The following is a 21,962-nucleotide window of genomic DNA, read 5'->3' as shown; positions in this document are numbered from 1 at the left end:
CTTACCTGCAGCACTATATAAACAGACAGGTAGGTGTGAAGTTACCACAGCATTCATTGCTATTGCACAGTTTTGCTGCTAAAAATTTTAACCATAGCCGAAGCTTGACTTTCGCATTCAAACGAAGCTCCTGTTTGGCGTTTGCTTCGTCAGAAGGAGAGCTTCGGAAGAAAAGGTTGTTAATTTCCAAGAAATCTTTCAAGAAATTCAAAATTAAATGGCCAGAGTGCGCTCTACTGCTAGAGTTGAGCGTGAGGGAGACGAAGCCGAAGGTGTGGAGACTGTTCCTATCTCGGAAGCAATGCAGCGATCTGGATTGGTGACATCGGAAGAAGTTCCCGCTGCCGAAGCAGAACAAGCCGCTGCCGAGGCAGAACAAGGAGACATTGAGGAGGCTGATTCTGACAGTGATTACAATATCACAGTACCGAGCAAGCCTAGCCATCTGGACTTCAGAAAGTCGACTATCTCCAAGGCTGATTTTCCCAAGATGGTGAAGTCGGGCTACTTCATCGAAGATGAGAAAAAGCTGATTCGCTTCGGTGGAGAGGAAACTACCCCGAAGCCTGAGAAGGATGAAATAGTGATTTTCAAGAGCTTTCTTAAAGCTGGCTTGAGATTTCCTTTAAATAAGATGATTGCTGATGTGCTACAAAAGTTTGGGATCTATTTTCACCAACTGACTCCTAACGCCATTGTTAGGCTTAGTGTTTATATCTGGGCTCTCCGAAGCCAGGCGGTTGAGACATTTGCCGAAGGTTTCTGCCGGGTACACGAGCTACATTACCAAACCAAGGCCAGAGAGGATGGGTTACACGAAAATTTTGGTTGTTATAATTTTGCCTATCGGAAAACCACAAAATTTACTGTGATCAGCTACCGAAGCAAGTGGCCGGCAGGCTGGAAATCAGAATGGTTCTACGTTAAAGTTGACGATGACAAGGAAAAGCTGGTACAAAGTCCACTTGAACTGATCTTCGGAGAAACCAGACCCCGATGCAATATGACAGCAGAAGGTCCAACCCGGATCGCGCTGGCTGAATTCAGGACTATTGCAGAGCACATTGGCACTAGAAATTTAGTGCAGGAATTTCTGGCCTTCAGAGTATTTCCAACTATGAAGGAGTGGACTATGACGAAGTTCACAGGGGAGAAGAAAAAGGGGGAGCTTGTCCGGCTACCCTACCATTATAAGTTCAAGAAATATTTTAAGGCACCCTGCCAAGAATGGCTCGATACAATCAAAATAATGAGTACTGAAATTCTTGGAAATTACTCTAAAAAAGAGGACCAATTGATGACAGCAGCCTTCGGCACCCGGCCGAAATGAAGGCTAAACAGAGTACTTGATGCTATAGGCTTCGAATATCCTGACTATGGGCGATTGGGCGGAGATGCTGGCGGCCCGAAGAGAAAAAGAATTACCAGCGCTGTTGACGAAGAGAGCACCAAAGTGGCAAAAAAAAGGAGATTTCTGAAAAACTGTGTCCTGAAAAGTTGAGCCCTGAGCCGAATGTGGCTGCTGTAAGAAAGAGAAAAACTGTGTCTCTAGAACCAAAAACGTTGGTTCGAGAAGAAGATACTCCTGCAACGCCTTCTGCTGCCGATGTAGAAGAGATTATGAAGGTAATGACTGAACCCTTGCCTGTCAAGCTAAGTCCGCTGGCGCCGGAACTGACGAAGTTTTTTCAGAAGGACGAAGCAGCTTCGGCAGAAGAAGGTCCTGCACTACCGAAAAAACGAAGAATTATTCCTGAAAATGGCTGAGGAAGAAACTGTTGTGGCTGTAGCGAGCACAGCTACTGAAAAGGGGAAAAAACAAATTGAAGACATTTTGGAAGAAAGAGATTTTAACTTTCAAGATTTACTTGGGCAAGAATTGACAGATGCTGAAAAAGAAGAGCTTAAAAAATATGCCATATCCTGCGGATATAAGCCAGGGGCTACACTGTTTGGTGGGGTTAACGAAGGAAAGCTGAGATGCCTTCGAAACCGCAGCGAAGCTAAAATTGTTAGAACCCTCTCTAAAAACATTGGCCTGCCGAAGCTGGAAGCGGACCTCTGCCGCTACCAACGACACCATATCGCCGGAAGCTTACTTTATGCTAATTTTAAGGTAACAAATATTATTGCTATTTTATTATTATTATTTAGGTCGTCTTTTAATGAAGATTGTTTTGACAGAGCATATTGTTAAGTAAGGTTCTAAAAATGCAACAAGACCTCGAAGACGAGAAGAACAAAGCCATCATCCAAGATTTGGCTGAAAAAGTTGAAAATTACGAAGCTGATCTGAAAAAGAAAGACTTCACCATCCAAGACCTTGAAATCATGGTTAAAGAGCACGAAGGTGCATTAGAAAAGAAAGACTTTGTTATCCAGTCTATAGAAGGCTCCTTGGCTGAAGTCCAAGCAGAAAACGACAGTTTAAAGAATGAATTGCTGAAACAATCAGAAAAATTTGAGCAAGAAAAGAAACACCTTGAAGCAAGCCTTAAAACTGAGATGGATAAAAATTCAAATTTGCAGAAATCCTTGAAGGAACTTCAAGGGAAATGCCTAAGCTTCGGCAGCCGATGCGTGCAGCGGCTGAAGGATGTGTTTCATTCTATCGGAGCAAGCTCTGAAAAATTTACACCTTCAGCTGAAATGCCCAGCACATTAGAATATATTGAAGGCGAGGTTGATGCTCTTGACGAAGTTATTGGTGGGCATGCCGACTTCTGCGCCCTGGTAGCTTCTCGGGGCACAGCTACCGCTTTTCTGAAGGCTCGCTGTACGCATGGAAATATCGTGAATAGACCAAACTTCAGCTTATCAGCATCAGATCTGATAGATATCCCAAGCCTGACCCGAAGCATTGGAAATAGATTCATGACCCAGATCTGGGTAAGTGGCGGGCAAAAAATGGCGGGTGACGAAGCTCGAAGTCATCTTAAGCCGGTAAGAAACTTATATTTGTTACTTTTACCTTCTCCTTGAAATTTGCACCTTTCTTATTCTGCTGTTTGATATACGCAGGATGACGAAGCTGAAAAATGACGAAGCTGAAGTTTGACGAAGCCTAGCCTGAAGCTTGATAGTTGCTTACAATATACTTTCCTGCAAAAATTTTGGAGAAACTTTTGTAATATAGTTATGGAACAACTCATGTAAATTTGTACATACCTTGTAATATATTTTGTTTCTGCTAACTGTGTACAATCTGCTTTGCTGTGGACGAAACTTCTCTTTTGAGCCGAAGGCGAAAAACACCTTCCCTTCTTTTCGTACACAACGAAGCATAAAAAAATTTTCCTTCGAAGTTTTTCCTCATTGCTGAAGCACCTGTCTTTTTTGTGTGGTATGATGATGCTTCTATATATGTCTAAATGAATGTTTATGAATGCAAATGACATGATGAAATGTATTGTGCAAATGAATATTGGGACACATGTTCAAAAATCATAATCCCAGCCCTTCATCCCCTTAGGAATGATTCAAATCTTTTTGCCGTTTACTTTTCGGCTTCATCGTTTACTTCTTAGTGTATCAGCGTTGACTTTTCGCTGTAAGCCTCCCTTGGGAGCTTCTTCGCCTTTTACTTTCTGCGGAATCAGCGTTTATTTTTCACTGTAAGCCTCCCTTAGGAGCTTCTTTGCCTTTTACTTTCGGCGGAATCAGCGTTTATTTTTCGCTGTAAGCTCTGCATTCCCTTAGGAACGACTTTTGAGCTTCTCCCTGTTTCCTTTTCTTTTTTCCTTTGCATTTACATTTACATTTTCTGGGGGATATCACTCTCATAGAATTGAAATAAGGAAAATTACATGTTGTGGCCCCATTAAAAACCTTTCTCCCCCTTTGGAAAGGAAAAGGGTGCCACAAAAAAGAATAGAAAAAATTACATCAAACTAAACATAATATCGCCGAAGCTCATCTGCATTCCATGATCTAGGAATGTCGTTGCCGTCCATATCCTTCAATCTGTACGAACCGGGTCTTGACGAAGATACTACCAAAAAGGGGCCTTCCCACTTCAGCTGTAATTTGCCTACTGTCTCAGGGTTGGCTACTCTTCAAAGTACCAAGTGTCCTGGTTCAATGTTCTTCAGCTTGACCTTTCTGTCACGCCATTTTATTGTTTCAGCTTGATATTTATTGATGTTTTCCACAGCTTGAAGTCTGATCCCTTCTATAGCATCTTTTTCTACAGAGCAATCAGCTTCGTCTTCGTCTTCTGCCGAAGCTACTGTTCTTATTGATCCTGCTTTGGCCTCCTCCGGGGTTATTGCTTCGTCACCAAACAATAGTTTGAAGGGCGTAAAACCTGTTGATCTTGACATGGTTGTGTTATGGCTCCACACCACTTTGATTAACTCGTCTGACCACTTTCCCCTGGGCTGATTGAAGATTGACTTCATTATTCCTGTCATTATGATCCCATTAGCTCTTTCGACAAGTCCATTTGACTCTGGATGTCGGACTGATGCAAAATGGATCTTCGTGCCAATTTGATCACAAAATTCTTTGAAGGCTTTAGAATCAAACTGTGTCCCATTGTCCACAGTAATGGCCTTCGGCACTCCGAAGCGACAAACAATGTTTTGCCAGAAAAACTTTTGAATAGTAAATGAAGTTATTGTGGCTAAGGGCTTTGCCTCAATCCACTTGGAAAAATATTCCACTGCCACTACCACATATTTTAAGTTCCCCTGTGCTGGTGGTAATGGGCCTAGTAAATCAAGGCCCCACCTTTGCAACGGCCAAGTGGGTTGTATTAATTGAGTTAAAGACGAAAGTTGTTTTTGATCTCTTGCACATTTCTGACAACCTTCGCACTTTTGGACTAAATCCGCTGCATCTGAAGCTGCCTTTGGCCAATAAAATCCTTGACGAAAAACTTTCCGAAGCAAAGGCCTAGATCCAATGTGAGATCCACACAGGCCTGCGTGTATTTCCTTCATCAATTCTATGCCTTCGGATCTGGATAAACACTTGAGCAACGGGGAACAGACCCCTCACTTGTATAGTTCCCCTTCTATTATGACATATGGTCGAGCTCTTGCTTCTATCCTCCTGTTATAAGCTTCGTCATCTGAAAGAAAATTACCCTGAAGGAAAGAGATGATTTCAGTTCTCCAATCTTCACTATAGACAGGGGATATGTTAAGAACCGCTCTTTCAAGAAGCTCGACCGAAGGTGCTTTTATTGTTTCGAAAAATACTTCGAAGGTAAAGGTAGCCCTTGTGCTGCTGACTTGGCCAATAGATCAGCGTATTCATTTTCTCCACGAGGAATATTTTTGACAGAGAATCCTTCGAAGGAAGCCTCAATCCTTCGGACTGTATCTAAATATTTTTCAAGCTTCGGGTCTCTTGCTTTGTAGCTCTTGTCAATATGACCAGAAATAACTTGGGAGTCAGTTTTAAGAATGGCCCTTCTGATTCCCATTGCCTTTAACTTCCGAAGACCCAAGAGCAGAGCTTCGTTCTCAGCGATATTATTTGTGCAACTAAAATCAAGTCTTGCCACATAACAAGTTTTAACTTTGGAAGGTGAAACCAACACAGCAGCCGCTCCTGCTCCGAAGGTTCCCCAAGACCCATCGCAAAACACTGTCCATGCTTCGGCATCTTTATTCGTTTCTTCCTCCTGAGCCCATGGCGTCCAGTCAGCAATGAAGTCTGCCAACGCTTGGGGCTGAATCAAAGATCTATGGACATAATCAATACAAAATTCATTGAGCTCTGCAGCCCATTTTCCAATCCTTCCAGTAGCTTCTCGGTTTCTCATAATATCCTTTAGAGGTTGTGAAGAAGGAACAATTATGTTGTAAGCTTGAAAATAATGCCGAAGCTTCCTGGAGGCCATCAAAACAGCATACAGTACTTTCTCCAATTCTGTATAATTTTTCTTTGATAAACTAAGAACTTCAGATACAAAATATATTGGAGCCTGCCTCTTAACTTGGCCTTCAAGCTTCTCCTGGACAAGTGCTGCACTTACCGCTGAGTGCGAAGCTGCCACGTATAATAACAAAGGCGCCCCTGGCATTGGCGGAGTTAATGTTGTTAGATCTATCAAATATTGCTTCAGTTCTTCGAAGGCTCTCTGCTGAATTGGTCCCCATTGAAAAACTTCGGCTGACTTCAGCACTTCGAAAAATGGTAAATTTTTCTCTGCTGATCTAGATATGAATCTGTTGAGAGATGCCAGCCTTCCTGTCAATCTTTAGGCCCCCTTGTTTGTACTTGGTGGTTCCATTCGAAGTATAGCTTCGATTTTGCTTGGATTAGCCTCAATTCCCTTTGTTGAAACTAAGCAGCCAAGAAATTTCCCCTTCTTTACTCCGAAGACACATTTTTCTGGATTCAGCTTTAAGCCAGCCTGTCTAAAATTAGCGAAGGTCTCCTGCAGATCAGCAATGTAGTTATCTTGCTTCGTGCTTTTTACAATGATATCATCAACATAAGTTAGCACATTCCTGCCTATCTGAGAATGGAGGACCTTCGCTGTCATTCTGCTGAAACTTCCTCCGGCATTCTTGAGCCCCTCAGGCATCCGAAGGTAACAATATGTTCCACTGGGGGTTATGAAGCTGGTTTTCAGTTCATCCTCCTTCCTCATCCAGATTTGGTGATAGCCTGAATAGCAATCCAGCAGACTCATAAGCTCTGATGAAGCTGCTGCATCGACTAAGGAATCTATCCTTGGCAATGGAAACTCGTCCTTCGGACAGGCCTTATTGAGATCAGTAAAATCGATGCACATTCTCCATTTACCATTGGCCTTCTTTACCATAACAGTGTTAGCCAACCATTCTGGATATTTTACCTCTCTGATAACTCCAGCACTGAGGAGTCTTTTCACTTTGTTGCGAGCACCTTCGGCTTTGTCATCAGACATCTTCCGAAGCCTTTGCTTTCTTGGTCTGAAGGATGGATCAACATTGAGCGAGTGCTCAATAACATCCCTGTTTACTCCGCAAAGATCATTAGCTGACCAAGCAAAAACGTCTTTGTTGTTGAACAAAAACCTTATCAAGGTTTTCTCCTGCTCTTCGGACAGTTGAGATCCCAATAGCACCTTCTGCTCTGCTATGTCCTCACATAAGAGCATGGGCTGCGGCTGATCAGCCGAAGCAGCTTTTTCCCTTCTGAACTTGTATTGCTCACAAGCTTCAACTCCATCTATGTTATGGATTGCTTTTGAGTCTGTCCAATATCCTTTGGCCCTTCTGGCAGCTTCCTGACTTCCATGAATAGCAATGGGCCCTTGGTCCGAAGGTATCTTCATGCAAAGATAGGCTGGATGAAGGATTGCTTCGAAGGCATTGAGAGTACCACGACCAATGATTGCATTGTAAGGGTATTCCATATCAACAATATCAAATACAACTTGTTCAGTCCTTGTGTTGTTGATGAATCCGAAGGTTATTGGCATTGTGATTTTTCCAAGTGCTACGATCTGCCTTCCTCCGAAGCCACAAAGGGGATGTGTGGCATCATGAATTTTATCCTCGGGCTCTTGCATTTGTCTGAAGGCCTTAGCAAATATGATATCAGCTGCGCTGCCTGTATCAACCAAAACATTATGGACCAGGAATCCTTTGATCACACAAGAGATAACCATAGCATCATTGTGTGGGTAATCCTTGAGTTGGAGAACCTCTTGAGAGAAGGTAATCGGAATGTGAGACCATCTTGACTTGATGAAGGGTCCTTGCACCCCAACGTGTTGTACCCTTCTCTGTGCTTCCTTCTTCTGCTTCTTGTTGGCTGGCTCTGAGCATGAACCGCCTGTTATCGGGAGTACCAGCTTCGGAGCCGAAGCAGCTCCAGCTTGATCATTGAACGAAGCCATTAGCTCAAAAAAGTGGAAGTGAATTCACCGGAGGTGGGCGCCAATGTTGGGGACTTGTTCTCAAATGCTATGAATTAAGAACAAGGCAACATAAAATGTTAAATATCAATGCCCTTCGTCCGCTGAAGCATTATTTCCCCAGGGATGTACTCCGAACGAAGGTTATAATGGCAGAACTACGAAGGTTATACCTTCATAATTGAACTCACACAGACAATATAAAATAACGTAAGGAATAAAGCATTAAAGACAAATAAATTGAAAATAAATAGCATCATTTATATACTATATAAATTTAAGATGTTCAAACATAATATTTAGACACATTTATACCTCTGCCTTGATAAAGGATAATTTCTGAGTGATGCGATTACAATTGTAGGAATGCGTGAACAGTAAAGGAATACTGTTCACTATTTATAGGCACAGGACACAGCCCGTGAGGAATTACAATCGTACCCCTCATAAAAGTTTACAATAATGACTCGGACTCTTATGAACTAAAAGGTCATTCTATCTTTAAGTCGGTTTGTAATTTCGAAGCTTCACGAAATGGCACCTTCGGCATCACGTACGAGCAGCTTCAGCCGAAGCTGTTTCTTTCTGCAGAACCTTCGACGACGAAGCATGGTCACAACATCAGACTTTAAATAATGTAAACTGCTTAGGAAAAATATAAAACCCTTAAGTACTACAGAAAACTATAAGGTTCTGATTTAATTATTGTTTTGGCCAAAAGCTAAATAATAAGGCTAAAAATAGTTGCATTATTTAACTAGGGTTAGAAAAATTTGGAGAAGTTTATATCCACCTACTGACCTGTTTAAAAATGCTAAACCTCTCTGTCCAACCCATTAAGCCAATTTTTGCCAATCATTTTACAATATGCATAAGGTTAAGAAAAATAGAAAAGATGACTTAAATAATGAACCAGAGGGCACCCCTATTTTTGTTAGAATACTTGTTCAATGTGGTTCCCTAGAAAAATCTATTACGGTTTAGTATGAAATAAGTAGGATCCCTTTTATTTTAAGAAAACAAGGAAAACTTAGAAAAACCCTACAAAAATAACCCCAAGGTGAAAGCACCCCAACCCTTGGGATAATTAATGTTTTGTTATTAAGAACTTAGGAAAAATATGAAATCTGCTGTTTGACATTTTTCAAATAATAATGTAGTAGAAAGTGCCTTTTTGGCATTTAACTTTAGAAAATCATAACTAAATGACCACCCCTTAGCTTTCTGTGATTTTTGGCACAGAAGCCTATTATTACTGTTAGATGCCAACAAAAATAACCCTTAGGGCAGAACTCACCTCTAATTAAGAGATGTAGTGCAAAGTGGCCCATTTTACACAACTTTTGTTATTTTTGTCTAAAGCATAGTCTTTTTATTTTAAACCTCAAATTCCTAGAACAGGCTATAATGAGCAATGGCAACCCACTGTAATTTTTACAGAAGTTTTGGAAAATATTAAACCACTGTCGTAGTTCAAACCTACACTAGAAACCATAAATAGAAAATAATGAAAGGGAAGTATGAATAATAGAAAATTAGTGTCATCCTAAAACTCTTTATAACTTGTCCACTTAAATATATAAAGGCAATACCAATTACCTATGCCTATCCCTAGCAAAACCTAAACCTAGAAGTGATAAGCATAAACCATTAAAAAGCCACGAATGACCCGAAAACCCTAAGTTACTCATTAACTTAGTTTTTCTTCTCTTAACATAATGTTATTAAATCCTGCATAATCATGACATACATGTTCATTGCATTCCGATAGACTGTACCTTGCTGACGGAGAGTACGTCCTCGTGCCGGAGCAAGGAGCTGCTCAGGAGGTAGCCCCGGATCCAGCACCCGAGCCTGCACCAGAGGATCTGCCTGCCACAGCCTTGGAAGGCAAGCCCCGGTTTATGCATAACCTATTATTTATGCTATTTTACTATACTTAATGATTGTAGGATTGAATGTGCACTTAGGTGTAGGAGTTGTTTGGAACCCTAGTTGCATGATCTCAGGAATCCTTTTGAGATGGATACTAATATGCTAGGTCGAGTAGTTGCTTTATTTAATTAGGATCTTGGTAGAAGACGAGTGATTTTTCTAGCACTCGCGCGAGATCAGGAAATTGGTTGTACCCACTTTCATGCTATCATGATACTAGTTTGTGGACAACAATCCATGGGGATTGGTTGTCTACGAGATGGGAAAATGGAATAAGGATTAACGTGCGGATACCTGTGTCAAGCGTTTGAATGTACTAAACACATACCGAGAAATATGGTAAATCAGTAAGCCCAGTACTTGAGTGAACCTGCCCGCAGACATATCCCCTCACGTGACCTGAGACGTGGTCTACCATTCCGGTTATGGTGGGTACAAGTGCGGTCACTGCACGACGGCAGTCGGGGTCAGTGAGGCATTGTACGCCAAGGCGGTGAGCCCTGATCTGTTGCCAGGGGATCGATGGGGACGGTTGATGTGTGTGGGGACGGAGTGCCCCTGCATGTCGTGTGTTTAGGTTTACCTTGCAAGGATAAAAACTCGATTCGAATCGTCTGCTTCTCGCAGCTAATGAGACTGCTTGATCCATTGTACTGCATTGAGTAACAAGTGGAAATATGATGAGTTGATATAAGATGTTGATTGCTAAAAATGTTTGCTACTATGTATGAGTAGATAGTACACATTTAGCCTTATGAGAGTCACACTTAAACTGATAAAGTTAAAACTTGACTTAGAAACTCAGCTAGTGCTTTTTGGCAACCAAACCCCACAGCCAAACAGCTGCATGTCTAGAGGTAGAGGAGTAGACTCCTCACACCGGGTAAGTCTAGCTGAGTATTAGTATACTCAGCCTTGCTTGTGGCATAATTTTTCAGGTTCTCTAGAGGACATGATTGCTTGAGTGTTTTGGCCGTCCATCTTGCCACCGGGTTGGACTGTCGAGTGGGACCCTACCTCAGCTGAGGAGGAGCATGAGGAGTGATGGGACAGGCTTCCCCATCTCTCCGTTTATTTACCGTTAGTTTTATTCCGCTGCACTTCGAACAATGATGGTTACTTTTGCAAAAAATCCGATGATGATGTAATAATTTAATACTCTTACATGCATGGTTTTATGCTTTATTGTATTTGCTCTGTGACTCACCATCGAGTGAGATTGTGGTACTTGATCCTGTCAGTGGCCGTGTCGGACTAGATCCGAGGGATTGACGGGTTATTCCCATTTAAGTGTGGTCTAGCCTCCAAGGCAGGGCTTAGGCACTTAAGTTGGAATAATTCGGGCAGTTCCGCCACATAGCCGGAGAGTTCAGCTGCCCATTTGGCAATCCGGACTGATGCCTCTGGGTTTCTAAACAATTCGCCGAGTCCCCTATCTGAGGTGACCCGGACCTTGAATGCTTCAAAATAATGGCGCAATTTGCGCGAGGCCATAACAACTGCATAGGCGATTTTTTTCCAGTTCTGTCATATTGCATTTTTATGTTGTGAGTACTTCGGAGATGTAATAAACTGGACATTGCCTGATCGTGCCCCCTCTGTTCTGCTCTTGAACCAGTGCTGCGCTGACCGCATGCGGCAAAGCAGTGACGTAGAGCAACAGGGGTAGCGAGGGGTCGGGGCTTGTAAGAATCGCCAATTCTGATAGGTACTGCTTCAATGAAGCGAAGGCCGCCGCCTGCTCTGGTCCCCATGCGAAGTCTTTTGCGCCGCGGAGTGTTTTTAGGAAAGGGAGGCTTCGCTCTGCGGATTTGGAGATGAATCTGTTGAGGGCGGCCAATCTGCCTGTCAGTCGTTGGACGTCTCTGGCTGACTGAGGGGGCGACATGTTGATGATGGCCTAGATTTTGGTTGGATTGGCTTCAATCCCGCGGTGCGACACCAGGTAGCCCAATATTTTCCCCTGGCGAACGCCGAAGACGCACTTTTCGGGGTTCAGGCGAAGTCGTGCGTCCCGCATGTTCGCAAACGTTTCGACGAGGTCAGCCAGATGGTCTTCCTTGCTTCTGCTAGCGACGACGATGTCGTCCACATACGTGAATATGTTTCTGCCGACTTGGCTCTCGAACACCGTTTTGGTTTGCCGAGAGAAAGTGGACCCGGCGTTCTTAAGTCCCTTAGCATTCTGATGAAGCAATACGTGCCGAAGGGTGTTATGAAACTGGTGCTTGCCTTGTCTTCCTCCTTCATACATATTTGATGGTAGCCGGAGAAGTAATCAAGGATTGACATGACTTCGCACCCGGCCGCGCTATCGACGATTTTGTCGATCCGAGGCAGCGGGAAGTTGTCCTTGGGGCAGGCCTTGTTAAGACTGGTGAAATCGATGCACATCCGCCATTTGCCGCTCTTCTTCTGCACCATCACTACGTTGGCGAGCCATGTAGGGTAGGCAATTGGCTCGATAAATTTGGCCTCAAGCAGGCGATGTACCTCGGCCTTGGCGGCTTCTGTCTTCTCATCAGACATCTTGCGCAGCCGCTGTTTCTTCGGCCTCACCGAAGGGTCGATTCCCAAGCTGTGCTCGATGATGGAGCGACTAACTCCGACCAGGTCGAGGGCAGACCAGGCGAAGACGTCTTTATTCTTGGACAGACAGCAGAGGAGTCTCTCCTTGTCATGCGAAGTGAGGTCTTCGCTGATGGTGACCGTCTACTTGGGCGTTGCCTGGTCGAGGGGGACAGTCTTGGTCCCGTCGTTGCTCTGCAGCTGTGCTTTGTCATGTTCTTTAGCGGTTGGGCTGGCAGACTCGGGGACCTCGCGCTGGGCCGTGAGGCAGTGTACATTCCTTTGTCTAGGAACGAAGTCTCTTTCTATGTTACACGCAGCCTGCTGGTTGCCGTAGACTGTGATGGCGCCTTGCGGACCTGGGATCTTCATGCACAGGTAAAGTCCGTGAATGGCTGCCTCAAACTTGTTGATGGAGCCCCGACCCATTATGGCGTTGTACGGGTACACCATGTCGACGATGTCGAACGTGACTTGCTCACTTCGTGCATTGGGTGCTACACCGAAGGAGAGAGGTAACTCTATTTTGCCGACAAGAAAGGTGCCCTTGCCGCCGAAACCATACAGTGGGTTGTCCGGAGGCTTGAGCAGGCTGTGGCTTATGCCCATGCGGTCGAAGGCATGGAGGAAAATGATATCCGCCTAGCTGCCATAGTCGACTAAGACTTTGTGCAGGTCCCAGCCTGCCACGCTGTAGTTGATAACCATGGCGTCGATGTGGGGTGCGCTGCGCAGATCGACGTCTCGGGCGTCAAAGGTCAATGGCACATGGGACCACTTCGTCTGCATGACTGGATCGGTGATGGCGACGTGGTTGATGCTGCGGTAATGGTCCCTCTTCTGTCGCTTCGTGTCGAAGTCGACGCTGGACCCCCCAGTGATCATGTGGATGACTCCGCGATACGGTTGATCGGCAAAGTCTTCTTGCTTTGGGGCTTGGGGGTGGTTGGGGTGGTGGATGTTTTGCTGTTGCGGGTGTGGAGGTGTGGGTGGGGGAGGTACGATTTGTACCTCCTAGTGGTGTTGGTATGCGTGGTGCGGTGGATGCGGAGCGGGGCCGTGGATGTATGGCTGAGGGGGTTGTTGATATGTGTGCGCGACAACTCTAGGGTTGTCGGCTGGTTGCGCCCGTGCCATCCTGTCTCTGGTGGCCTTCACCTCTGGGCAATCTCTTGTAGGGTGCATGCAGTCTTCGCCGTGGAACAAGCAGTAAAATCTGCGCGGCTGCTGCGCACGTCCCCGGCCCCGACCACGAGTTCCGTTTCCGCGGCCTTGGGGGGGATACTCCTGGCGGCGAGGGGCCTCGCTAGCGGGGTGCTGGTTGGCGATGTTGTGTACCTGCTGCTGATTGCGGCCGTCCCGACCGGAGTCTGCCTGCGAAGGCCTGGTCCACGTACGGCTGGACTGCGGAGGGTCTTTAGGTTTCCTCTGGGACTCGACTTGGCGCTGGTGGAGCTCTTAGGATCTGGCGTATTTTTCAAATAGCTGATACAGCTCCTGGAGGTTCCTGGGCAGATCTCTGATGCAGTGGCTGTAAAGGACGCCGGCCCGAAGGCCACTGATGGCGTAGTGGATGGCGATTTGGTCATCAACCGAAGGCAGTTGTGACTTGAGGGTCAGGAACTTGCGGTACTACTCCCGCAGGGTCTCTCTTTCCAGCTGCTTGCAGAGTGAAAGTTCAGCTAAGGCGTCGGTGTCTGGGCGGTACCCTTGGAAGTTGAGCAGGAATTTGTCCCGAAGACTTCTCCAGGAGTCGATGGACAGCGGGGACAACCTGGTGTACCAGGTGAGGGCCGGGCCTTCGAGGGCGATGATGAATGACTTGGCCATCGTGGCGTCGTCCCCTCCGGATGATGCAACGGCGACCTGATCGCTCATGATGTACTGTGCTGGGTCAGTGTTGAAGTTGTACTTGGGATAGGTCCCTGCCCTGAAGTTGGCGGGCCATGGTGATACTTGCAGGTGGGGCGCCAGGGAACTCCGCTCGTCAAGGTAGTTGACACCTTGGAATGCTGCGGCGTGCGGAATGGCGTGTCCGCGCTGAGGGATGACCAGGTCTTCAATTTGCGCGTGCTGTTGGAGGGGTGGGCCATGTTGCAGACCGAGTTGGCCTTCGCGCTGCATGAGCGTGATCTCTTGCTCAAGCTCCTGAGCCTTTTGCTCTTCGTCGCGTATCATCTGGCGCACCTTAGCTTGCGCAGACACATGTTAGTGTTTGGCCTCGAGGATCTCCTTTTGCTTCTGGAGGTTGCGGTTCTTGATGCGCAAGGCGCGCAGCTGTAGTTGTTCCTCTGCGGAAACGCCGATGACTTTGCCGTCCTCGGTGGCGTCCACACCCTCTAGCGCAGCGAAGCCTAGGGGAGGTTGCGGTTGTCCTCCGGAGCTGCAGGTGCGGAGACTGCCTTTGGGTGTGGGTTGTTCATTGCGCTGCCTCTTGCTGAGTGCGTCGTCTTCGCAGGCTTCTTGGTGGTGGTGTCGACAAGGGCCTTGCCTTTTTTCTCGGCCAGTAGTGCTGCCTTTGCAGCTTCGTCAATGGATGGGGCTGCCTTCGAGCTAGCTCTCTTGGGTGCCATCGCGGGTGGTTTTTCTTAGCACGAACGGTGGGCGCCAAATGTTGGAACTTGCTCTCCCGAGCAAGGTGATCCAACGGGGGAGTAAAAGTAATGCAGACAAGGTTTTAGCTCAGGAAGGCAATTGCTCTGTTCATCCAGCCTCTCAAGGGCACTGTGCGGGGGTATTTATAGGTGTCTGAGTGCCCAGCGTCAAGGATTAAGGACGCATGTGCCCTCAGGCGCCTAGGTCATCCCCGGAATATTCCTATTAAAGCAGGGTTACCGACCGTAATAACAGAGAAACCTTTACAAATTAGGCTCGTAATGCGCAGCGACCGCGCGGGGCCTATTACGATGGGCCAGATTGCACGTGGGCCCTCGTGTTGGGCGACGCCGCAGGACGAGGAGACCTCGCCATAGGTCTTCGTCCTTCGGCGTGTCGGACAAAGGGTGGAGACTGCCAGTCGTCTTGTATCCGTTGGTGCAGCGAGACTGGCGAAGGCATCGAGCGAAGGGTAGCGTCTTCGCCTTCGCCCCAACAGTCACCATGTATACATACGTAGACATACATAGAGCACGTACAATCTCCATACACATGCTTTTGTTTCTTCTTTTCAGGTAGCTAGGCATGTACGTTTTGTTAGATGATGCTTACATCCATTATTGATACATACATTAAATACATACATTATTGATACTTGTTGGCAATTACAACAGTCTCAGAAGGCAGAAAACAAAGGATACTACGTGATTGATGGAGGCAGCCAAGTTTGGTATAACAACCCAAACATGATCCGATCTAGTTGGCTACCCCGCTTTAGATGCGGTTAATATTATCTGTAAAACTCAGCTAGATATAACAAAAGTTCGAGTACTTCCTCCCGATGAGGCCCCATCACCACTCCAACAAGGCTCAGTATGTGTTTTTATCTACAACGACGTCGTCAACGGCTAGGTTGTTGTGATTATTAACCCAACACCATATATTGGATAGATCGTGCCGCAATGCCTTTCCATATATTTTATTATGCCCTGATATATTAGGAGCAAATTTAAATTGAATAATGCGAGCGAGTGTGATATCTAAGGTTCCCTTCATGCCCGATTTCAAATATGTATGTGTGTGTGATGGATCTACTTGTACTTCAGTGATTGTGCTAATCAATATATTCAAATATAAATAATCAGATATGTCTCTTGTTTATTATCGAGTGTCCAACAATGTGGTTATATATGGTCCTTGTAAGGGCAAATGATTTTCATCCTTGGATGGAAGTACAAAAATTTGTTGAAAATTTTTACCTCCAGTTTTCGCAAAAGCAGTTCAATGTATTAATGATGATACATGTAGACGTACATGCTAGTTCAGTGTATTAATTTATACTAACACGTACACGTACACGTGACTTGGACAATATTTAGGGTTTATAAATACTAGTTCAGTGTATTTATAAATTAATACACTTCACAGCGGGTCCCTCCGGGGACCACGAAATTAGTACACGTGACTTGGACAGTATTCAGTGTATTAATTTATTATTATGTCCGCTGTAACAAAGGGTGAAGAAACAAGAAACAAAGGGTGAAGAAGAGCGTGCATGTTTGAAGTCTACGCGTAATGCAAGCAGAGCACGCATAGACATACATAGTCACCCGTGTGTATATATATACACGCATAGACATACATAGAGCACGTACCATCTCACCATTCACAAAATATGTAAATCTGATTCAAAATAATAGTGAAAAATGATAGTGCGATGGGTATTGGTATAGGGTTTAGAGAGTTGTTGCTATAATTTTAAAAATGTATTGGTAAATTTGGTGTTGGTACAAACCTTTTCTATATTAGTGTAGAACAATTTCTTATAACACCCTACTTTTGTAATGTGCAAGGTCACTGGTAAACATACAAACACATACCAAGAATTTGAGGCTCAACCACGAAACTGCTATGAGTATCGTACCGCATGGGCGTCCCCCACATATTGGACACGTGTTCTGCCAGTCCTAGACTGTGTCGGCAACACAACCCGCTACACCACGTCCTAGCGCGAGTGCGTGTCCCAGGTGTCAGCCACCACGGCTGGTCACCCTGCGACTCCGGTCCCTAAGTCAAGTCACATCGCTCGTCTTTCACCACTCCCGGTACATCGACACGAACCCACATGACCTTTACCTTCGTCGTCGACCACCGTCCCTGTGCTCCACACCTGCACACCGTAATGCAACCGACATCGTTGCAGATACATAATCTCATAGTCTGGTCGGTACACGGACTACCCCAGAGTGCTACCCGTTGGCAATCACTAATAATCAACCCAAATCAAAAGGGACATGTCAACATTGTGTTTGCAGAAATGGTGTTACAAATATTGCCAAATGAATAATACCATGGTACCGAAGTGCCTTCGCTAAAGGCTTTAGCGACCGACATCTTTTTAGTGACCGACCCTCCGTTGCTAATATTGTATATTTAGCGACCAACCGTGGGTTGTTGTATTATAGATTTAGCAACCAATCGTGAGTCGTTATACTATACATTTAGCAACCAACAGAAAGTTGCCCCTAATTATAGTCGTTAATAATGATAATATACCATTAATTAGCTTTCAACAACTGTTATATATACAAAAGCATCACAAATCACCAATTTTTATACACATAATCACATAGATATACAAATTTAATTAGTATTGCACAATGATAGATCCACATCACATAAACCATCAACAAGCACCACAACAAAATCATTCACAAAACCTACACATGTTATTATGTTTTGCACATATTTGCAAACACTTTACAAAATCATTCACAAAAGTACTAACACTTCAAGTGATTCGCAAAAGCCTTCATTGAGCAACTCAACAGGATTTTCCATAGATCTTTCTATGCAGCTTTTGCCGCTTCATTGAGCAACTCAACAGGATTTTCCAGATAACTTACGTATTCAGAAGAGAGACGTGGAGAAATGTTTATATCCAGCTGCTCAAAGAAAAGATTCACTCAAACAATGCTCATACAAAATTACAAAATATCACTATTTAGTGCTCGCATCAGAAAGCTTGCAAGTCAAATTGAGAAGAATTTTCAGGTTCACCTGAACATCTTTGTATGGTACTGGGACTAGGAAAAACTGATCAACCAGAAAGAGTTGAAGCAATCCTGTCAGAATTATCATGGGCAATAGCATGTCATGTAGAACTTATAGCTAGAACTTAGCTAAGAAATTACTTGATTGCTTTTACAAAGGAAAGCAATCATCCCCAATAGTTGTACTGTTGGAAATCGAAATAGCAAAATACAAATGTTCTTAACTATATTTTCAGTAATCTAAAGGACTAGCCAAACAGCTTTAATTTAGCCAAAAAGTGTGATGAAGACTTACAAATTAAGATGCCTATTGACATCCAACATGACTATTAGTAAATCATATAGGTTAATTGAGCTCGAGGCACTCTCCACACGAACTGTGACGTCCCTATAAGGAAATCCATGGTGCCCTAACATGAGCCCTGTGGAGTCAAAAAAGCACTACAGAGAATTTTACTAGCTGAATACAATACAACTATGCAACTAGTACAGATAGGCGTACAAATTAGCAGCAGGTTCCTGTTTTTGTGTGTTATATTAATGGTTCTACGATGGATAAATTAAGAACACATCATTAGGCCTAGAATTTTGTCAATTTAGACAGAACTCAATAGAGACAGATCAAGCCAAGAAGATTCACCACTATCTGACATGAGAGAATTTGTTACGCAATTAATATCTTCCAAAGCAGAAATAAAACACGGCTAGTTCATATATCTTTTGAGGCAACAAATGTCCAAATCCAGTTAACGGCAAACACAAAACGCCCTAGCTATGTTTAAAAAAATCAAGGAAAGTATATATATGGTTAAGTCAAAAGTTGAAAATGTGGTTTCATTTCCTAGTCGGCTGCCAGAAGAAGAGTAAATGAACCTGATAATATGACATACAATCTGTGTGTTCCCTTTTGTTAGCACCCCCAAAATTTCGTGAGTCGTAGTATTTGTCTTGCGGGAAACTGCAGCCACTTTTGTCCCAACCTGATAGATCCAAAGATAAAAGGGTCATAAGGTATCATTTCAATCAGCTAATTACTTTACTGAACTATAAAGTTTTTATCAGGAAAGGCATTACGAGTATCAACAATACCATCCATTATTAGTTTATTACTGGTTGGTGAAATAATCCAATTAAATGCAGAGACTGCTATAAGTCATACACATATATCCTAAAGGGGTGGAAGCACAAAAGGATAATGTATTGAACTGTGTATGAGCTGAACAACATAACAGGAAACGTCGGTCTGAGTAATAGCCAATTTCGAATAGAAGTCGGGAACTAATACCATCATTATCTGAAACCCACACTAACAGAAGCGTTGCAAAATTGATAATGCCATGATCCATGCGACTAGTAGAAATGACCGCTAACAGATACAAGGTACATGATGCCACATTTGTCAATGAAAAGTTAGAGGTGTGATTGTGTGAAACAAAAAATGTTTTAGAAGCCGTTCATACCATGGTATTTGTGAGCGAGGACTTGCCGGCGTTGCGCGCGCCGTGTCACCAGCAGCAGCATTTGAGGCAAGTTCTGCTTCAGCCATAACAGAATCGCTGTTTGAGCTTGAGGCATTGGCAGAGCCACGTTGGGGCCAGCGAAGCTGTGCACTTTGATGTCAGGAGTTGGGATGGAGGGGCAGAGGGAGGAGCCGAGGTTGGTCGGGTCGTTGGCACAGGAGGCGAGCGGGGCGATGGCGAAGAGGAGACGGCGACGACGTGGGCTTGTGGAGGTGAGGAGGCCGGCGACCAAGTGTGGAGGCGCAAAGCCGCTGCGCCAAATCACCGAGAGCAGCAGATCCGGAGGGAGCATGGGAGCAGGCGAGTAGCCAACGACGCATGGCAGATGACCGGAGCCCGGAGCGAGCAGCATACTGCGCGGGGCTGGAGGCAGGGCGAGGGCGCGATACGGCTAGGGTTGAGGGCGGAGGCGACATGGTGGCGCCGTCAAGAGAAGGGGATAAGAGGAGGTAGGGTTTGCTAGTTTTTAATAGAAGTGATTTCGATTTGGACGAGTTGCTGAGTTGGGCCTGTTCGGGCCTAATTTATTTAGCCACCAACAGTCACATGTCAATCAATAGCGACCAACCGTCGGATGTCCACCTGCCTCTATAGCGACCAACCTTGAGTAGTTAAATTTCTAGATTTTTAGCGACCGGTGGCCCGTCGCTGCAAATGCATTTAGCGACCAACTGTCGGTACATAACTTTTAGCGACCAACCGTCTGTCCCTAATAAGGGTCGCTAAAGATCAACCATCGTATAGTGATAATACCATGGTACCGAAAGACGGAGAGTCTACAAAAATCCTAAGTAGGTACTTAAACTTTCAAAAATTCACGTAATAAAGATACATAAAAAAAACATGTCACGTTGCATAATAAAAGGAAAAAGGAGAAAAAGAAAACATAAAATAGAATTAAATATGCATCCGTGTTCGGTCGTTTTACCTGGTGATCTGTTTACGTCGTTAACTCATCCGGCTGTTTACAATCTCGTTCCCGCGGCCCACGCGACTAGTCCGTTTGGTTCCAGTACACATGGTTCGTTCCGCTTCTGATGTCATCGGGCGCTACACATAACAGACATGCATGGCATGGCGGTGACTGCTGACTGTGGGATGCACGCGTGCCCCTGCCCTTGCCCTGCTCCTTCATGTGACTCGGTTCCGTCCAACGTTTTTGGTACCAGCTAGCCAAGTACTGTGCTAGTACCGTGTAAACAAAGGGCTGTACTGCCAGCTAATAACAATGCAAGCAGGACAATTAGATCGAGATAGAAGATGTCAACATGTGCCGATGTTTACTAAGTAAAAGAAGAAAAATGGATGCACCGTTATCATCGACGAGCTGAGTATTAAAATCGGTAGCAATATGAACGGGTCCATAAAGAACATCCATTGTTGCATGCAATCCAAATAGCTAGTCACCGTGTGTATATATATACATGCATAGACATACATAGAGCACATACCATCTCCTATTCTCATACAGGCTACTAGTTTCTTCTATATTTGCAGGTACGTAGGTATTTACTTTGTGTTAGTTGGCCCTTACGACATCAGTTTTTCTGTAAATATTAATACATTGGTTTATGACAATCAGTTAGTATAATGGAACGATGCCTACCGTAGTATCATATGCTCATGCATGCATGCCATATATATGATACCGTTATTTTTTTTTTAAAAATAATGCGTTTGTTTACACTATGTCAGTTTTCCTTGATTATTGATGCTTGTTGGCAATTATAACAGTTTCAGAAGGACACTACCTGATTGATGGAGGTCGTCAAGCTTGGTATAACCACCCAAACATGGCCTGATCTGGTTGGCTACGCTGTTGTAGATGCGGTTAATATTATCCGTCAAGATAATCCCAATATAACCGAAGTTCGAGTACTCCCTCCAGATGGGGTCCCGTCTCCACTCCAAGATGGTGCCATACGTGTTTGTATCTACAACGACATCGTCAATGGTCAGGCTGTTGTGGTTAACCCAGCACCATATATTGGCTAGATTGTTCCACAATGCCAAGCCTTCAATTTTATTACGCCTTGATGGATTACGCACAAATTTGATTTGAATAATGCGAGCGAGTGTGATATCTAAAGTTCCTTGCATGGCTGGTTTACGTGTGTGATGGCTCTACTTGTACTTCAGAGTTTGTGTTAATCAATATATTTAATAATAAATAATTATATGCCTCGTGTTTATTATCGATATATTGTCTAGAGATGTGGTTATATATTATAGTCTTTTTTAAGGGCCATTATGTTATGGGAAATATTTAAGGTCTACTTGTCACACTTATGGCATTATTGCTTCCCAATACTAGTAGTATCCACCGTCCCTTCCATCGATTAATGGTGCCGCAACTTTCAATACAATCCACCCGTCAATGGACCACCGCTTTCGCTTTCGAGCACACGAGTAATAAAAATGGACAAGGTA

General features: G+C 44.4%; 2 protein-coding genes and 1 pseudogene across 6 annotated transcripts; 2 read left to right on the top strand and 1 right to left on the bottom strand.

The window, feature by feature from the left end:
• The first annotated feature begins 15,670 nt into the window (after nucleotides 1-15,670).
• LOC118477019 (uncharacterized) lies at nucleotides 15,671-15,910 on the top strand (annotated as a pseudogene).
• Nucleotides 15,911-17,669: 1,759 nt separating this feature from the next.
• LOC118471920 (uncharacterized) lies at nucleotides 17,670-20,029 on the bottom strand. Of its 5 annotated transcripts, none has more exons than XR_004857958.1 (5): nucleotides 19,473-20,029; nucleotides 18,886-18,992; nucleotides 18,308-18,434; nucleotides 18,020-18,084; nucleotides 17,670-17,904 (listed from the first exon to the last, which is right to left on the bottom strand). XR_004857958.1 is itself a non-coding variant. In XM_035967531.1 (5 exons), the coding sequence occupies exons 1-4, from the start codon at nucleotides 19,882-19,884 to the stop codon at nucleotides 18,060-18,062; spliced, it is 654 nt and encodes a 217-aa protein (XP_035823424.1). In that variant the 5' UTR covers nucleotides 19,885-20,029; the 3' UTR covers nucleotides 17,670-17,904; nucleotides 18,020-18,059. The 5 variants fall into 5 exon arrangements, 2 of the variants coding, with proteins under 2 accessions (XP_035823424.1, XP_035823425.1); XR_004857957.1 differs by having other exon boundaries at nucleotides 18,308-18,453; nucleotides 18,903-18,992; XM_035967531.1 differs by having other exon boundaries at nucleotides 18,903-18,992.
• Nucleotides 20,030-20,952: 923 nt separating this feature from the next.
• On the top strand, nucleotides 20,953-21,712 carry LOC118477018 (uncharacterized). The gene is made up of 2 exons (XM_035967530.1): nucleotides 20,953-21,029; nucleotides 21,267-21,712. The coding sequence occupies exon 2, from the start codon at nucleotides 21,291-21,293 to the stop codon at nucleotides 21,525-21,527; it is 237 nt and encodes a 78-aa protein (XP_035823423.1). The 5' UTR covers nucleotides 20,953-21,029; nucleotides 21,267-21,290; the 3' UTR covers nucleotides 21,528-21,712.
• Nucleotides 21,713-21,962: the final 250 nt, after the last annotated feature.

Source organism: Zea mays, chromosome 4 (genome assembly GCF_902167145.1).
Source record: "Zea mays cultivar B73 chromosome 4, Zm-B73-REFERENCE-NAM-5.0, whole genome shotgun sequence".
NCBI lineage: Eukaryota > Viridiplantae > Streptophyta > Magnoliopsida > Poales > Poaceae > Zea > Zea mays.
The sequence above is the reverse complement of the archived record's forward strand: the minus strand, read 5'-3'. Positions and strand labels throughout refer to the sequence as shown.